Source organism: Lycorma delicatula, chromosome 7, assembly GCF_047948215.1.
Source record: "Lycorma delicatula isolate Av1 chromosome 7, ASM4794821v1, whole genome shotgun sequence".
In the NCBI taxonomy this organism is placed as follows: Eukaryota; Metazoa; Arthropoda; class Insecta; order Hemiptera; family Fulgoridae; genus Lycorma; species Lycorma delicatula.
In genome coordinates, this window is record NC_134461.1 from 30,205,212 (window position 1) to 30,225,559 (window position 20,348).

Consider the following 20,348-nt stretch of genomic DNA (forward strand, 5'->3'; position numbering starts at 1 on the left):
AGGAAAAATATTATACAAGCATCATTGAACTTGTGTACATTTATTGAAATTTTCTTAATTTATTTTACTATTAAATTAACAAGAATTCTCTGTTAATTTGTGCTCCGAAAATCGTAAAATTATGGATAATGTTATTGTACAATATCATTTGTATTGTAGAAATTTTTGAGATTAAATAGATCAAGATAAATAAGAAATAAAATGTTATGTAATTACTGTTATTTTTGTAAGAAATTGATATGTTTTGATTTACTTAAATGTTATTCATTGATTTTGAACAAAGCTAATTCAAAATGCTGTAGGTTGGAAGTTGTCTAAATAAATTTTTGCCAATATTCTTGATTTTCCAATATTCTACATTTTCAACAGAAATGTAAAAGTTTTCAAGTATTTTATTGATTCATTAAGACTTTATTAAACTTTATATAAGGAAATTTACACTTTACACAAAGGAAATTTTAGAAAAACTTGTAAAATGTATAGAAAAACATAAAAATTGTTTATATGCTAATACAAACAACATATAAGTCTATATTCAGTTGTAATTTAAGATTATTTTCAGATTGTTACATGGAAACGTAATCGATGCATTTGTACTCTTAACCTTTTGATTTCAGTCTTTCAGTTTTTAATGTTTTTAAATTGAAAAACATCTTTCATAGAGACATTTTAATATTCAGTGTGATTAATGTATATTTCAATATACATTAATTACTGACCATGCTCGAACAAAAATACATATTGTATGGGTTTTTTTAATTTAATTTTTAAAATAACTGTCTTATCTTTTTTCTAAATACTAATTTCCAAATATGTCACAGGACACCAAGAAATTCAGGAGATTATTGAATATGAAAATGTTACGTAAAATAAAAGTTTTGTTTACTTATACAAGTAATAATAATAAAAAAAAGTGAAAATACATTGTTTCCTGAAATACAATTAACAACTCCTTCTAATGGCCAGAGGTAAAACATGCAAGTGATAACCAAGTGCTTGAATACCTAATCTATCATTATTTTTCCAATTCTGATTAATATATATATATAATAAAAGATAATACTAAAAAATAATAATTTGTTTACAATTAATTTAAAATGTAATCATCTTTCTTTTTGTAATAAATAAAATTGTATTATCATATTTTAATAATTAAGTGTCATGTTTTCAAAATGAATTAATAAATTCATGTTTAATAAATGAATTTTTGGTTTTATTTTAAATTAGTTTCACCCTGAATTGTGGGTGAGAAGTACAACCGCTGAATACAGTATACTAGATATACATTCATCACATACAACAAAATAGTTACCAGTAGGTTTAAAAATAGAGCTCACTTTTATCACCAAGTTTCAAATCTCCAGTTTTTTTAAATAATAGTTTGTATTAGTTAATTGTATATAATTTTTTTCACAGGTTGAATGGCAAGGTAAAAATAACTTTAATGGACGAGAAAATCGTCTGTATTGGGTACGTTTTATACATGTTGAATTGTTGGGATTTTCGGTTAATGTAAATGCTTCACCTACTATTAAAGTTGGCGATAAAGTTAAAGTGAAACCATCCATTGGTAAACCAAAATTTAAATGGGGTTATGCTGATCATAACAGTATTGGTGTTGTTACAAGTAAGTATTTATATAATATCTCATTTATGTAGTATTACATTTTAAATGCTATACTTGTATTTTTTTTGGCTGCCTCGTTAGTTCGACTGGTAGTTTGCTTTCTGCTAATCCAGAGATTCTGTGTTCAGTTGAGCAGCAGTTTGGTTTTATTCATTACCTTTTTATTATTTGTATTGGCATTGAGTATAAAACAGTCAGATACAAAACTTTTAAGTAAAAGCATGTGAGTTCGTTGAGTCTTAACAAGATTGTGAACTACCTCAATCAGAGGCAGTAGTTCTGTAGATTGATAGTTTCTTTCTTTTATCATTTATTCCTTCTTGATGAGTCTTTGTTTATTTAAGACATATATGTTCATATAATTACATATAAGGTTTCTTTTGATGAACGTTTTTTGTTTATTATTTATACTCTTTTCGGTTATGTTCTATTTTATTTTTAAATTCAATGGTTTAAGTAGTCTGCAAATTAGTCTGTGCCAAAAAATTCTGGTTGTTTTGTGATATTTTTGTTTAATTTTTTTACTGCCTGTGTTTTTTGGTTTCTTTCATTCATTGTTTGTATTATTTTATAGGAACTATTTACACTTTTAGTTAGTTTCTTTATTTGTTTTTTAATTTACATTATTTGCCTCAATTTAGTAATTTCGTTCAGGTCCCCTTGGACCTCCATTTTATTACATCTCTGTCATTTCTCGAAGATTTATTTTTAAATAAATTGTTTCATGTAGTTAGAATCTGTCGTCTCTTAGAAGATAATAACATCCTTTGGCTGTTCATCCTTGAGGTGGTCAAGGATGAGACCCACCACAAGACCACAAGGTGAAGTGAAATTTTGGTTTTGTGTGAAGACAAAAATTTAATATTAGCAACTATTTTATATATATATATATATATATATATATATATATATATATTATCATTGACTCCCAATTCATCATTCTCTTTTTGTTTTTTCTTAGTTTAAGTTCACATTAAATTCTTTTAATGTTAATTTTTATGTAACTGTTTTATCATCGTGGGTAAGGGACAATAACATTTAGCAATTTAAATTTAATAATCATAATATCTAATATACCAACACCAACATATATCAGTTTGGTGAAAGATTTTTTTCCACCTTAGTAGAAGTTATGAAGATAACAGAATTTAATTTTAATGGAACAAATTGTCTGATAATGTAACTTATGAAAGTTGTTGAGATTTTGAAATTAGTATATATTAGACTCCTATTGAGAATGCTAATGTTTTTAGTTCTAAATTTTATCATTATCATCCTGAGTTGTTGAAGGCCTGGAATGGTTCTGTTATTATTTTTCTGGTACAGATATTTTAGATAATAATCCAGAAAAAATGGATTATTTTTTACTATTTACTGAGTATCAGTATCGTCAAATACGGATTGTTTTGCTATTATATTACAGTGCATAATTGTGTTAAAACTGAGAAGGTAGAAAATGTGTGAAAATACTAGCTGTAAACTGAAATAAATTTTTTTGTTTAATTGAAGAGGAGAAATGATTTGATGTTTTGAATAACTTAAATAGCAGTGGACAAATTTACATAGCGAAAGATGAAGTTAGTGACTGAGAGAAACATAATTAATAATATTTCTAAGTTGAAAAAAATTAAAGCTATAGATTACTAACAGGTCAGTGGTTTCAATTGGAAGAAAAGAAAAACTTCTCGCTGTTAAAAAAAATTGATACAATATTTACATAACAAAATAAATTGAGATAAGTAATCAAAGAAACTAAAACTAAGAATTACAAGTCACAAATTAGCTTTGGAAATAGGAATAATAAAACAATAAGAAAGGCAGTAGATAAAATTGTGACTAAAGTAGATTCTAATAGTGAAATAAGCTAATTAGTGATAAAAATATTGATGTATTTAAAAACAAGGGTGTAGCAAGGTACATATGGTAGATGTATCTGATCCTCCAATCATTGAACACATCATGTACTCTTTCCAACTAATTACTACTGAGATTGTTGGATGGTTTGAACCAGATTAATATTTATAACAGTACACAGAGTATGATGGTATTACTATTAAAATTGCTTGAAATAAAAAAAATACATTCTTAAGGTCTTAACCCATATATATTTAAGAGAAAATTTCTCCAATAGCCTTTAAGGATATGAGACTTGTATACTAAGTATAAAAAGGATGACACATCTCTGGCTAAAAAATACAGACAAAATTAAAAAAAAATTAAATATCTACTAAATAGTTATTTGGCAATATAAAATAATAATAATAATAAAAATTAAAAAAACGATATGGATTACTTATCATCAGTACTCAAGATGCTGTGGAAACTCTTAATTTCCAACATATTGATGTCTATGGTCCAAAATAAGAGCTATTCTCTTGTGTTCATCAAAAGTTCTATGATACTTTTTTACTTAAAATACTGTTAACATAGCTGGAGAAGAAGATTGACGTTTTGATAATTCTGCTTCTATGGTTTAGGAGTTATCAGACTGATCGCTGAACATTTATTAAGTCGGGTAATGTAATTAGTAACCCTTGTTGCTTACAGTATGGTATACCTTAGAGAATAGTAATGGTGCAGTTTTATAAGTAATTTACAGCATATTTATTCATATTTTATTCTTTTGAATTTAGATTTAAAACATTATAATGTGTATTTTGATGGTGATATGTACTATTTGTTAGGATAGAGGTTTGTGAAAGAGTGAAACTTGATTGAAATTGTTTGCAGCAAATAAAAATTAGATTTGACATAGATCTGTTAATTCTCAATATATATAAACTTGTTTTATTAATTCTACCAATTATGTATTTGACCCGCCGTAAATTGAATAAAAATCTTTTCCTTTGATTGTAATAATTAATGCAGTAGAAATCAGAGAAAATAGAATTGAATTCACAGATTACTTTGGAGTAACAGTTGATCAGCACTTAAGGTGGGATGTGTATATAAATAAAATTATTCCATGCTTGAGTGTTTTTTAACTTCAGGGACTATTCTATCAATTCCACTGGCAAAAAAGTTTATTTTTCTTTCATCCATACTATTTTGCAATGTAGAATTGTTGCTTAGGAAAGTGGTTATCAAATGTTTTATACAGTTCTTAAGCTACAGAAAATAGGATAATTAAATTAATTTTCAGTAAAAGTTTGTTTTATTTCATAATAAAATTGTATGAAAATCACTGCTGGAATGTGGAAGAACAGTTTGAAGGGTAAGCTACTTTGGTGTGAAACTTTATAAGGAACAAGTGAAAAATTGAAATTTACCTTTCTACTCAGTAATGTTAGAACCTGTTTTCTTTGTATTTGATACAATGAAAGTGATATATCTGTCAGTAATGAAATTTTTATATTGGTATCATTGAAAAACTATTTGGATTATGACTTTTGCAGTAATTCTAATTTGGTATTATCTAACTGTTAATAGTGGTATATTCGTATTACTGTAAATTCAATTATATTATATTAGTGTTTATTTTAATTGTTGCAGGCGTTAGTAGTAATGGTAGAGCAGTAACAGTTGATTTTCCACAACAGTGTAATTGGACTGGGCTGGTGTCTGAGATGGAGATTGTACCATCTTGTCACCTTGAAGTCAATTGTAATGGTTGTCAGATGTTCCCTTTAGTTGGTCCTCGATTTAAATGCAAAGCATGCACTAATTTCAATTATTGTGAAAATTGTTTTTATACGCAGAAAAATCATAGACATGGTTTTAATCGTATTACAGAACCAGGTTAGAAAAATTGCAATTTTGCTTCTTATTAGTTAATTACATCTTTGAGAGTTGTAATTTTTATGTTTTTTGTTTCACTATTGGAGAAACATTGACTATAAAAATAATCTAATAAAAGTAAACTACTGTTTTTACATATTACTTTTCATTTGCTTGTAAGCTAGTTTATTATAAATTTCTATGAGATATAAGTATCAAGCTTGAGGTATTCTATTAAATCACCAAAGATTATTTGTCTCATTCCATTAATATTTTGCTCCTTTCATATAATACTTTCTACCAGATGTGTCTAAAATATATGTTTTAAGAGATATGACTCATTAATATTAACTTCAGATTAAACCGTACTTCTACTTTATTGTAAATTTTATCTGCAGAATATTCTTACATCCTTCAGAGAATTAATTCATAGCAGTTCTTGAAAGAACTAAAAATAGTTTCGTATGTAGGTCCTATACATTGTTTAGTAAAAGTAATGAACAAAGTGGTGTGAAATTCTTTGAAGGCTAAGGTGAAAGTCTATATTTTAATATTTATTAACTACATCTTTTAAAAATTAATTATAGTTATGGAGCTTGAAAATCACACAAAAACACTATGTTTTCTGGGGTTACATTTTGGGGTTTAAAAGTTGTAATAAAATACTGATTCAGGGTGAAATGGTAAGCTGCGTTCCTTACAACCTGATAGTTTTAAAAATTTCTTGGAATTGAAAAAGATGAATCAAGATAAAATGTTGATAGCCAAGTACTCTTTTAATGCATCAGCTGACAATGATTACTGAATTTAAAAAAAATCTGATGTGGACCATGATGAAAGTAACAAGGTGTAGCATTGCGCACAGTATTCAGCGCGCATGCGTATACGCTCGTCCCAAAATCTCATTTTCTACCGGGTTATTTGAACATATAAGTAAGGGATTTTAGGACAAAAATTTTTAGTTGTACAAAAATTTTAAATACATGATAATGATTAAATGAGCTAACAATCGAATATTTATTAAATATAATAACAATTTTTTTTTAATAATCCTTAATAAAAATAAATTTTTTATACAAGTCTATTGATTCTTAAGAGTATTGAAATTGATTGTTAATTAAGATAAAATTCAAAATAATGAATGAAAACCTAAACAAACAAACAGGGGACACATCTTATGAAGTGCAACTTCAAAATTTTATAACTAAAGATCTGATATTATTTATTTTGGTCAATCTTCGGAATTGATAATTTTTTAGTTTAATTAAAAATATTATCACAAAACAATTTTTGAAAGAAATTGCTTTTAATAATCTAATTTACACGGGAAAATGAGATATTACTTATTTTTTTACGGATACCAAAATGAATATTACTTTATAATACTGAAATAAAAATAAAATAAAAAGTTGTTGTTTAGTGAAAAATAATTTTATATTCAATAAACATATTTTTCTAACGAGTCAAATGAAATGCAAGGGATTTTCTAGGTAAACCATTTTAAACCGCGTGCAATAAAGAAAACAATTGTTCTGCATTCAGGTTTGATATCTTAATCCGTTTCGTTTTACAACTCTGACTCATTTTTTTACCTGGACAAAGCAGAAAAGAATTTCTCTCTGAAGACACAATTCTGTTTTAGCTTTTACACGGATAGTTTGTCTCTGAATTTTCTCGATTTTATAACTACTTGCTTTTAAACAGTGTTTTTTTTATACAAATTTTTTTCTGATACAAATGTAAATATGCCGTCGTGTTATTTCCCCAATTGTTTGAGCAGAACTGATTCGCCAACGAAAAAGAACGTGAAATATTTTCCGTTCCCGGAGAATGAAGCATTACAAAGTGTGTGGCTACAAAAATGCGGAAAATCACGTGATAATATAAAAATTGAACATGGTAGGTTCAAAAGTGTGTTTTTATCTGAATTTAAATTTTGATGAAATAAATATGATTAAATTTTGAATTCAAATGCCTGTATGGGAAAAATGAAAAGAATATATTACTGGCTAATCGATCAATGGAATGAAATTTTCTCTGAACTTATTGACTTCATCTTCAATTATTATTAAATTTTAAGTTCTAAAATTAATTAATCTAAAAAATTATATGATTTATACAAATTAAATGTTTGCATAGATGAATTGTCCCCTCCCCCCTTGATAATTCTGCCTTTAATCACATTGATGTCTTGTTTCTGTTTGTGCGCCAACCGCATAAACAAATTTAAACATCATGGCGGGAAAATGATTTTGGGACGAGCCACTGCCACCTTGTTACTTTCATCATGATGTGGACAACATATGACTTCCTTGTACGCCTATTAAATTACTACATTTACACAATTTTTTTTTTAAATGAAATGTACATATAATCTTATTTCATTAAAAAATTCTGATATTTTTCTTTTTTTTGTTGTTGAATTATTAATCATCATAATTTTTTTTTACAATGAGAGGTTAATAATTATTAATAACAATATATTTAAATTAAAAAAAAGGAGATGAAGTTGATTCGAACTGATGTGTCTTTCCCTAAGATCCAAATATTTCATTAATTAAAACTTTATTTGGCTATAACTCTGGAACCAATGAAAATAAGTACCACTTATGATATATTGTTAAAAGCTGTCAGTGAGGGCTTATTACTGGAGTTAAGAAAAGTCCAAAATACAGGTTTTTTTGGATTATCTTAATTTTTTTGGAAGGTACAAAATTAGATGTTACAACAGTTCTAAATCCAAAATTTTGACATCCTATGGCTAATTGTTTTTGAGTTATGTGAGATACATACACATGTACATACATACATGCAGACATCACGCCGAAACTAAGTATGTATTCAGGGATAGTCAAAATGGATATTTCTGTTGAAATCTGGAAACTGAAATTTTTCACAATCACAATACTTCCTTTACTTCTTTCTTACAAGGAAGTAAAAAAGGCTGAGTGCATTTTACTGCAGCCTTTTGGAATTTTTTAGCAATTAATAACCACAGCAGTTGATGAAATTAAAAAAAAACTTACTAAATAATATCTACTAATCTTCATGGCGGAGTGATAGTGTCTGTGTCTTTTATCCAGGGATCCCAGCCAGGCATGGAAGTTTTCATGTGCTACATTATTACATTTCTGTATTACCACATATACAAGCTTCTCTGAAGTTCTAATGGTAAAAAAATTCATCAAGCCAAAAAAAATATAGACTTTAATATAGTAATGATATGAATGTTTCAATCAAATGACAATACAAGGTGAACAAGGAAAAATAGTGTGAAAGCTACTTAATATCTCTCTGAATTACAGTAATGAATCACAAATAAAATGAAAGTGTAACTCTTACAGTTTTCCCCTAAAGTGTTCAATGTGAGCACTTTTGTCATGCGCACACATCCAACTGACAGGAGAGTTCATCCCATAATTTAACCAGTATGCCAGCAGTAATGGAAGCAATAGCTGCTTCAAAATCCTATGCCTTAAATACATTAGATCCATAAGTAACAAAGTGACATACCTTTATAAAACTCCCAAAAGAAAAGATCATTTGGAGTGGGATTGGGTAACCTTGAAGGGCATCACAAACAAGCTCTGTTATCAGGTCCATGCTGACTGATTCAACAATTAGGGAAAACACCATTCAACCAATCTCGTGCAAAGTTATGCTGGTGAGGAGGTGCATCATCTTGTTTTGAAATAAAATTCTCTGGTTTATCTTGCAGTGTAGGAAAGTTTAGAATTGTTTGCTGCATATCAAAATAAGCAACCCCTGTTATGCCTGCTTTAGCGGTAAAGAACGGTCCATAAACATGCCATCGGGATATCACATAGAAAACATTTAATTTTGGGGAGTCCCTTTTGCATCATAAGAGTTCATGGGGATTTTCTAACCCCCCCCCCCACAAGAAGTGGACATTATGTGTGTTAACTTTTGTACTAAAATAGAATGTTGAGTCTTCACTAAACAATATAATTAATAAAGTTGTCATCTTCATGCTGGAACATTTCAATTGCAAAGTGGGCACACACAGTGTAGTCAGTAGATTTTAAAAACTGTAACAGCTGTCATCAGTATGGATACATAAGTAAGTGTTTCATTCAAATATTCCACCCTGTCATTACTGGTATTGCTAGTTTATGGCAAACTGGCTTCGTAACAGATTTTTCAGGACTATGCAGGAAAGTCTCTCTGACTTGTTCTACATTTTCTTGAAATACATTTGGTCATCCCATACTTTACCGTTTTTACAGACATCTTTTCGTTTCAAACTGATTATGCCGTAAAAAATGTTATACTCCTTGCAGGATCACATTAGAACTTCTACAGAACTCACGTTGTGAACTATAACTGCAGATTCACATTTAACAAACTGCAAAACACAGAAGGCTTTCTGTCAGAAGTCACCATTTATGCTAGTAGCACTGTTAAGTGGAAAGATAGTGAATCAATCTAGAGCCATGGGTACAACTAAAACAGTCCTTTTTGCTCTTTGATTCTAATCTTAAATCAACTTTGTACACTTTAATCAAGATATATTATAATAGATTTATATGCTGGTATTCTTTTTGTACATTTTTTATAAAGAAAGAGTTATGCTAAATGGTTTTTGAAATAAATTAGAAATCAATACAGACTTTTTCTAAAAAAATTAACTTAATATTGAAAACTAGATGGGCTTTTTTGTTATTAAACAGTCATCAGTAGATACTGAGAAAATAATGTATAAAAAAATAAATAAATATTCACTACTACAGTTTGTTTCTTATAAATTCTATTAGAGTCACTTGTTGGTAGTCTTTCATAGTTAATTACTATGTTTATTTAATTAACATGTATGCTATTTCATTATTACTTATTAATGATGACTGTTGATATAATCATGTAATTTTATATAGATTTTTTTTTAACATTTTCTGAGTGTTTTCATGTTTTCCAGTTTAAAATAATGATTGCTCAAACTCAGATGTTTACTTTCTGTTAGCCGCTATGCTTATCAGCATGAATTTTACATTTATAATGTATGAATGATTATCTGCTCAGTATTGGGATCTTTTTCATAACATTTGTTAAGCAAGAGAGAAAACATACTTATTAAAATATTATATCTAAAGTACATAATCTGGATCATTTTATTTTTAAAATGTTAAATACAATTTTAAGTAGATGGTTAATTAAAGTTACATTCGATATAAAATTATTTTTAAAAAAACCATTTTTGTTCAAAAAGCATTCTTCTTCTTCTTCTTACAGGTAGTGCTGCAGTGTTTGCTGGGCGGCCTGGTAGATATAATAGACATGAATTAGTTGTTTCTGAACCTGATATTGATGATTGGTTCCGGTGTGTTAAAACTCTTAGTACCTCATCACGTGGAAATTGGGCTCTATTCTTAATGGATCCGTATTCAGAAAATTATTGGCAGAGTTGTGGTCAGCAAGGAAAGGTATTTATGATTTTTATTTACTAGATGTTTATTCTCATCTAACATTTGTTCAGTTACTTATTACACTTATTTTTTTTTTTATTTTTTCAGCACTGGATAAGACTTGAAATGCTACCAGAAATTTTAATTCAGTCACTGAAGATGCGTGTTGATCCGGTTGACAGTAGTTATATGCCATCACTTGTTGTTGTTAAAGGTGGCTCATCATTTACATCTATGCATGCATTAGCCACTGTACATATTCATGCTGCTGATACTATTGTTACTCTTTTATCAGATGTTCGAGAGGTAAATATACATTTGTTTTATTTTTAATAACTATTCTATAAATTGTACTTATGTATGTGTTTTAATTTAAATTATGTAATTTTTAAAGTTATCAGGTACTATGAAGTGTGTTTAGAAAATAACCAATTTTATTTATAGGGTAAAGATAAAGGTTTTTGAAAATTTTAGTGACATGAGATTAATACAATTGTGTGAAACAAAATGAAACTTGTCATACAGTATTTCTCAATAATTTGCATAGATAGTAAATAAATGTGAAATCTTGAATATTTATTTATTTATTCAAGATTTTGACTGTTGAGTCATGACATGGTTGACAAAGTATCTCAATGTTAATGTTAATTATATTTTTAATAGCTGATGATGAATCTAAAAGATTTGAAAAGGCCTTATTAGATTGAAGGTAAGATCAATCTTGCTTTATATGTGTGTCTGTGGTATATAAATACTAATTATAATTCAACACACAGGACAACATGTTTAAAAAAAAAATATATATATATATATACATATATATAAAAACTGAAAAATTGTAGATGTAACAAATTGTGACAAAGTTTGTGCTTTGATATCATAAAAACAAAAAGAACATTGTGTTACAGTGTTGGGACTATTAAGTTATGCTAATGATAACATAAAATTTCTAAAGAAGATTATAAAAGGTGATAAAATATAGATTTATGGCTATGTCAAAACTAAAGTTCAGTTTTGCCAAACAAAAAAAGCATAGCAAATGTGATTAAATGTCAAGATCATGTTGGGAATTTTTTTTATAGTAAAACTTTTACGAGTGTGTCATTCACTACAATTTTTTCTTTAAATACAAACTGCTGATCGTTATTATGTTGAGTTTTAAAAAGACTGGAAAAGTGTTGGGAGGAAGAGACTTGAACTTGGACAGAAGAAAACATTTTGTTTAACCAAGTCATTGCACCCACATAATCAGCATTGTTGATCGATCCATAAACTGTACAAAAATGGGATGACTATTCTTTTCTGTTCTCTATTATCTTCTGACCTGGCCCCTTAGAACTCCTTTTTTTTAACTAAGCTCAAATCATCATCTAGAGATTTGACATCAAATGGCACTGAAACATTTGGTAATTGACAATTTGCACTGAAGGTAATCCAAACAGTTTTTATGACAGGTTCCTATAGTGAAAATGCTATTTGGAAAAATTATCTATTAAAGAGGAGACTACCTCCAGGATATTACATAAAAAGCAAACAGTTAGATAAGAAAAGTTCAGTTACTTTTTGAAGTGACCTCATACATTTTGTTTAATTATATCTGTTTCTTTTAACAAATTAAAAAGGTTTGTTAACAAAAACAGACCCAAAAACACTACCTACTTGCCAATATATTTTTTTTTTAAATGAAAATTACAGTACTTGAGAGTAAATACTAGTGTTGAAAAGACAGTTTCTTCCATCATGAAATACTCAGTGCTTCATATTTTTAATTTAGTATAGGTATTGAATTTATTCTCCCCCTCTTAATACCCTAATATATATCATCATCATTTTTCAGATTATGTTATAAAGAAATACAAAAAAGTTATTCTCAAGCACTGCATTTCTTCAGATTATGTCATATTGATGATGTCTTGATATATTAAAGCTTGGATTAACTACTTTTTTATTACCTCACTAATCATAAACATGTTTAGTCTTATAAAATCATAATTTATCGCTTTTATTTTTGTTAGATTCATAGAAATTGTTATACTTATCAACAAATTTTAATATTTGTTTGCTTGGTTATAACTCAACTCCTCTATTGAATGGAGGCGATGTATATAATCCATTATTTCCCACTGGAAGGGGTACATTAAATTTGTTCTTTACTTTCTACTCCCCACGTTCATTATGACTGTGAGTTATCTAAAGCATCTTAATACAAATAACCCTAATTAGAGTTACCTTTCCTAAGAGTAATGATATTTTTAATGGCCAGCTCCTGTATTGGTTAGAGAAATGTAGTGACATAGGATTAAAAATACCAGCATTTTGATTGGCATGCTGATATTTAACAAGAAATTTAGGTCAGTGAAGAAGACAGTAAAAGATGATTTCACTTTTCACACTTTCCATAGTAACGCTGGCATTGAACTTATTCTTGGGAATGACTACACCATTTTGGGAAATAATTGGTATCTCAGATTGCTTGCAGCAATTAGTTGTTAAAGCATCTAATGTAATTATGGTATACATAGTTACAACTGCTAACGCTAAGTTACAATTAATGTTAATTTTTTTTGAGTAATTTAATTTTCAATTTACTATTTATTTAACTAACTTAGATTTCTTATTCTTCATTTACCAATTTGTTATTTAATTTTGTTATTTACCATTTAGATATTCTACCCTGGAAATCATACATTCTACAAAAATATTAGATTACCTATAATTCCTTTTGTATTTAAATTCTATTAAATAAATCACCTAGTACAGAATATTGAGATAAGACATATCTTTATAAAGATATGTTTAGTGTATGAAAAATGTAAAACCTATCTTAGTTCAAAGTTGAAATTTTTTTTGGAGTAAAGATAAAGATGCGCTTTTCCATGCAGATTGCTGCTTCAAAAGCTCAGAGGAAGAGCATCATCATGGACTAAAACTTCATATTATAAGATAAATGACAAGAAGAACCTGCCTGAAATTCTAAAAATAATTGTGAATAAATAGACTGAAATCTGAAGTATTGTAAAGTAATCTTTTATGATTAGTTTAAATTGAAATATTATTTCTTAATTCTGGCTATTGTTTTAATATAGTTTATAAATCCTGAACCAAAAAGTGAGTTTTATTTTATACATATATGAATGGTTGCTGAAATGTAATGCACAGTTCCTCATAACTCACAAATGCAAAGAGATCGTCAAATGAAACAAATACAAAATAAAAGTAAATTTTATTTTCTGCACAAACTTAAATTTTTTTCCACATTTTCATCATACACATTTCTTCCAATGGTAAACCAATTTTCTCATTCCATCAACGAAGAATGTTGGTGGTCTTTCCTTAATGGTACAACCTCACTGCATCTTTCCGTTCATCATTCTTAATATCCCCTTAGAATCTAGGGTGTCAAATCTGGTGAATATGGAGGATTTAGAATATTTCAACTTCACAAGAGTCTCGGCAGTTGCAGTGTGGCTGAGCGGTTAGCATGTTGCAGAAGTATTAAGTCCATGGATTTAGTGTTAGTAAATAAAGTTTTATAAATAATAACGTTATAAATAAATGTTATAAATAAAGTGTAAATAATAGTGTTAGTAGATAAAGTTTTACTTAGAATGGTAAAGTTAATAATCAATTTTTCTTTTTTCTGTAGTATTATCCTTGCATTGAGATAGCAATTAAACAGTGTCGCAATGGAGGAATTGATTGTAAAGTTCATGAACTTTATATTACTGGAAGAAGGAAAAATGCGATAAGTGATTTACCTGCATCTGTACCATTCCTTGCATCAGATTGTACTGATATTCAGGTAATTATTCTGTACATTGTTAACAAAAATTTTTTTTTTTAAAAATTGCTTATATGTGATAATTAAAAAGTAAGTAATTTATCACTAAATATTAAAATTTTGATATGTTGTTTACTCTAATAAAATAAACTTGATTTATTTTCTGTACACCATATACAATTACATACATATCTGGATCACATTCCAGGTCTGGTATTCACCATTCCATCTTGTATTACCCTCTCATCATTTCTGTTCTTCCATCTGCTGTAGTTATGTCCTCTTATGTCTACACTATTTAATTCCCACTGTCCACTTTGCTCTCTAGACCTTTCATTTATCTCTAGTTCTTCCATTACCTTTGATAATCTCTCTCCATTCATTCTCTTGATATGTCCTAAACCGATGTGTGAGATGTGATTGGAAAGTTTTAATAGAGGTGGTGCCACTGTTCTGTAGGAGGGGATAGATTTGCCTGCAGGTGTGGAAGGCGAAGCTTGTTTTGTACTTTGCATCCTTTGAAAAATCACTACCATATCTTTGTTCACTACATAGTGGCATCCTGGTGAGTGAAGACATGTTTTCAGTTCTCGATGGATTATTGATTTCACAAAATATGTGATAAAATGGAACAACAAGTTTTTGAAATTTGGTTTGAAAACCTAGAAATCAGCTTTAGAGACTTAAGAACACTTAAAAACAGTTTTTAGGGATAAATGTCTGAGTCAGTCAAATGATTTATCTGGTTCAAAGTTGGCCACGAATCAGTCGAAGATGACCCCGTTCAGCTGGCCTTCCACTTCAAAAACCACCGAAAACATTGTGAAAGTTTGTGATTTAGTGTGCTCTGAATGCAGGCTTTCAATTACGGAAATGGCAGCTAAACTGAATTTAAGTTTCTATGCAGTTATTCAATTTTAACTGAAGATGTGAACATGCATTGTGTTTCCACAAAATTCATTCTGAAATTGTTATCAAACCAGCAGTACCAACACTGGCTGTTCGAAGAACTGATTAATCAGTTAGAAACTGACCCAGATTTGTTAAATAGGGTAATTGCAGGCGAAAAATCTTGGGTTTATAAACCAGAAAGAAACCACAATCATTGCAGTGAAAGGATTCAAGTTCCCCACGACCAAAAAAAGCAACAAATTCGGTCAAATGTGAAAGCAACGTTGGTAGTTTACTTTGATTCTGTTGGTATCATATATCACAAATTTGCCCTTAGGGGGCTGACATTAAACAAGGAATACTATAAAAGTGTCCTTCAGCATTTGCGTGAAAGTGTGTGGGGAAAAAAGGCCTGCACTCTGGCAAGACAAGAATTGGGTCCTCTACCATGACAATGCATTGACTCATTGTGCATTCTTGTTCGTGGAATTTTTGGTCAAATTCCAAATTACTATGCTTCTGCAACCCTTATATATTCCTGATTTAGCCCCTGTCAACTTCTACATGTTTTTAAATTGAAATTTTCACTGAAATGGAACCAGTTTGACTCAATTGAAGACATCCAGGCAAATATGGACTGGTTATTAACACCCTTAAGAAAGAAAATCTCTAGGAATGCTTCCAAAAGTGGAAACACCATTGAAATTGATGTGATCAGTCGGAAGGGAACTACTTTGAGAAAAATTTATTATAATAGCTTTAAGTACTGCTATTTTTAAATATTAAGACAGCCCAGCAGTCTTAAAACTTTGCAATCACACCTTAATATTTCATTCTCTCCCTTAATAGTGTATTTCTTTAGACAATCTCTAATATCTGCATTCCTTTTTCTTTTCTACTTTTTTTATTATAACAAATTTCATTTTTCCTTCCAATATTCTTTCCAGTTTCTTTCTCTCTTCATGATTTGGATCCATGTATTATTATAGAAGGATTCCCTTTAATGAATGTATAAGGTGCATCATATAAGTGAAATGAAAAAAAGTAAATTATGTTTTTTTAACAATATTGATTTTGTTGTTTTGGATTAAAGGGTGTTTTGATTTTCTTTCTTTCTGTCTGTAGGGTAACTGCATCTGTTGTTAAGGAAATTTAGTAATCTAAGAGAACAATTTAATTGATTTTGCTTTGATTATTTATGATTTATCTTCATATTCTTTTAATAATTTTTCAGTTGCTTTTGAAAATTTTATCATGGATCTTATTATGAAATCATCAGTTTGTAAGGACTACAGAATAGTACCATTTACACCACCTAAGAGATTCTAAAATACCTTAGGGGATATCAATATCCAACTAATCAAGATATTAAAATAATATCTCCTTTTTATCTATTAAAAAAAAGGTTTTTACATACAGGTAACATTCATATACTGAAATTCCCTTAAAATTTTCAATGTATGGAAATTTTCTTGGAATCAAGAATTTCCTCCTATGATAATAATATTTAGGAAAATACACTTGATTACTAGAGAAGAATTCAATTGCTTCACATTTTTGTATAATAAAGCAGCTGTACAGACAATTGCATGCTTGCATTATTTTCCACAATTATGTGAAGTTGATGTATTCTTTCCTATGATGATCCTGCCCATTTTGATAGAAATGCTTCTTTCCTTCAAAAGTAATCCAACATATCACACACAAAGATAAAGGAATTTTAATTAAAAAAATAAAATTTTAGTACTTAATGAATGATTGTGTGATTTTTTTGTACTATATTTATGTTACCTAATATTTAATATAAATATTTATATTAGGTAGTTAAAATTTTATTATCAATAAATGCCAAATAATAGCTGATAAGAAACTCTGGGCAAGACAATCAGATTCAGTTCCTGTATGAGTTAACCATTTCCTTTTCATACCTTCACTTTATCTGTCATCTCTTCTTCCTTGGATAGATACTATGAAAACTGTCAATCACTGTTTTGGCACCATATTGAACCTTGTTGCTGTCAGGACACCATTTCTTTTCTATTGAAACTTAGTGTGAGATGGCAATACCTCCTTTGGACTGTCTGGGAACTCTCTTTGCTGCTGTTTTAGGAGAGCATTCTACTCCTTAAGACTGTGTAATCTAGTTGTTAGATATGTGGTGTTTAATCATGATTACAAAGAGAGTAATTGGAGTTTTCCTGGATTCTCGGTAAACTCTCTAACAAACCTCTTTAGTTAGATTAAAAAAGCCAGTTAAAAAAGTTAATGCAATTCTAGCTAGAGAGGGCTTTGTCTTAGACTGCTATTTAGAAGGAAAATTGTTAATTTCATGGATTCACTTAGTCATACTTTCAACTAATTTTATTATGTATTATTTCTTAAAGAATCTTATTGCTTTCTGACTTTCTTACAAAGAATGTTATTCAATATGGGTAGATCCACATAAGCAGTACTTTTTTTAATAACCACAAATTTTCTATGGGATTAAGATCCCTGGCTTTGTGGTTGCCAATCTAAAATACTGAATTCCTAATCATTGAATCAATTTATGACTGATTTTTCTGTTTGCTTTAGGTCCTAATGGCATATTATTAACTGTGTGTAATAATTTAAATTTTTAAATATCTAAACGTACAATTTGATTCATAATCCCACACCCAATTAGTATGTTTTATTTATGTAGAAGGAAGTTTATGAATTAATCAACAAGCATGTTATAAAAAAAAATTAGTTATTTTATGAAATAATATTATTATAAAAATTAACATGTATGTTTTTTTAATTGTGTTTTTCTTGCTTTATTTAGGAGTCACAAAGCTATGTAACTCGATCTGATGGAACAACTAGTAGTACAAATTCTTCTAGAAGTTCGGTGGTACTTGTTTGGGGATTGAATGATAAAGATCAACTTGGTGGACTGAAGGGTTCAAAAGTTAAATATCCAGTGTACTCTGAAGTACTTTCTTCCCTTAAACCAGTGTATATTGCTGGTGGATCTAAATCACTGTTTATTGTTTCACATGATGGCAAGGTAAACTTATTTTTATTATAATATAATTTTTAAAATTAATTTTTGTTACATTTATATATAAAGAGTAATATTTATTGAATGCCTGTGTGTTTGTTTTTAGTTGTTTGCTTGTGGTGATAGCACAAATGGTCGCCTTGGACTCGGACATAGTAATAACGTTTCTGTGCCACGACAGTTGACATCATTGAGCCAGTATGTTGTCAAAAAAGTTGCTGTTCATTCTGGTGGTAAACATGCAATGGCTCTTACTCTAGATGGGAAAGTATGTAACTTCATTTATATTTATTAATAACCTTTCAGTGTATTAGTGCTTCACAAGTTACTGTACCTGATCCATATAACTTATTTTACATAAAATTGGTCATTTATACTTATCCTCTTTAAAATTAGTTTTCTTTTTTAACTCCAATTAATATAACTTAATGGAAAATTAAAAACATTGTAACAAAATTACATTTTGTGTTTTTGTGTGTGAAGGATTGAAATCATATGTACTTTTGTATCATCAAAATGACCAGCAGCTGAAAACTATCCAGTTTTCAGTTCCATAAGCTTGTTTAAGTTTAGAATATCACAAACTAATCCCACATCATTATTATGTATAGATCAGAATCATTATTATTTTCGGATAAAAGCTGAACGTAGACTAAATGTTCTATTTCTATAAGTGCTGAGTTACATGAAATAAATATCACCAAATGATCTAACAACTGTTCTATATGGTAATTGCTAAGCTTAAACAATCAAATAAATATATCTAAAAAGAAAATTGTCAAGTAAAGCTATAATATATAAATAAATATATTCTTACTGCAAATATAATTTGAATCATATCTTAACAATACACATAGTTAATCAGAAATGAATAAATTTTATAAAATATATGAAAAAACAGTATATGGTCAAAAACACTATAAAGCCAAATATAATTAAGAAAATAAGTCAGACATAAAAGAATACTTTAACAATTTTGTAAAATTGATCAATAAGTACAATAAAATGCTATGTTCAGAGTACATACTCCTAGAAAACTGGATATTTTTTTTTAAAAAATCAGTTGCATTGAATTTTACAAAATTGAAAATATTTAATAATTTATAAATATATTTGAAATATTCTATATTACTTTTAATTAGACAAATTGCAGTATATGATGGCAAGTCATAAAATGTAAAAAGGTACATAAAAACATAATGGGAGTAAGCTGGGAATGTACACAATTCACTGTGATGTACTTTAAAGGTTAAGTTTGTGGAATAATTAATTGTTTTTTTATGTAAAAAGAAAATAAGATGTTGAAATTAGTTTTTAGATTTGCTGAACACTAAATGAAATGATGTGCGTTCCGATTGTTGCCACTCATTTATGAACTGTTTCATATTATTACTATTATTATTGACTTTAATTTTTGTTATGGTAATTTCAGGTATTTTCATGGGGTGAAGGAGATGAAGGAAAATTAGGGCATGGAAATAGACAAACTTTAGAAAAGCCACGTTTGATAGAAGCATTAAAATCAAAAAGAATACGAGAAATTGCTTGTGGAAGTAGCCATAGTGCTGCTATCACATCTAGTGGAGAATTATATACATGGGGCCTTGGTGAATACGGTAGACTTGGTCATGGTGATATGCTTACTCAACTTAAACCAAAACTGGTGTGTAGATATTTTTCACTTAATTAACTCTTGTACTAAAACAGAATATTAAAATTTGCCAACATACTTAAACAGATATTTCTTTTATTATATGAAAATTAAGTGACGAAAGGTTTTGTTTAAAAAATAACTAACTTATTTTGTACTCATTTTAATCACTTCATTTTTCCATATGTATTGCATTGGTACAATGAGGTCATTATTCTCGGAGTATGATAATGACT

The 20,348-nt window shown here is 28.6% G+C and overlaps 1 protein-coding gene across 3 annotated transcripts in view; it reads left to right on the forward strand.

Annotated features, from left to right (window-relative positions):
- Positions 1-20,348, forward strand: part of HERC2 (E3 ubiquitin-protein ligase HERC2) — a 276,358-nt gene that overhangs the window by 160,482 nt on the left and 95,528 nt on the right. For 2 of the 3 annotated variants that reach the window (XM_075372110.1, XM_075372111.1), the window contains exons 48-55: positions 1,417-1,627; positions 5,120-5,365; positions 10,592-10,782; positions 10,873-11,070; positions 14,411-14,566; positions 18,243-18,467; positions 18,568-18,729; positions 19,894-20,124. In XM_075372110.1, coding sequence (XP_075228225.1) covers positions 1,417-1,627; positions 5,120-5,365; positions 10,592-10,782; positions 10,873-11,070; positions 14,411-14,566; positions 18,243-18,467; positions 18,568-18,729; positions 19,894-20,124 — 1,620 coding nt within the window. The remainder of the gene's footprint in view (positions 1-1,416; positions 1,628-5,119; positions 5,366-10,591; positions 10,783-10,872; positions 11,071-14,410; positions 14,567-18,242; positions 18,468-18,567; positions 18,730-19,893; positions 20,125-20,348) is intronic. The other variant, XM_075372112.1, reaches the window with a different exon arrangement.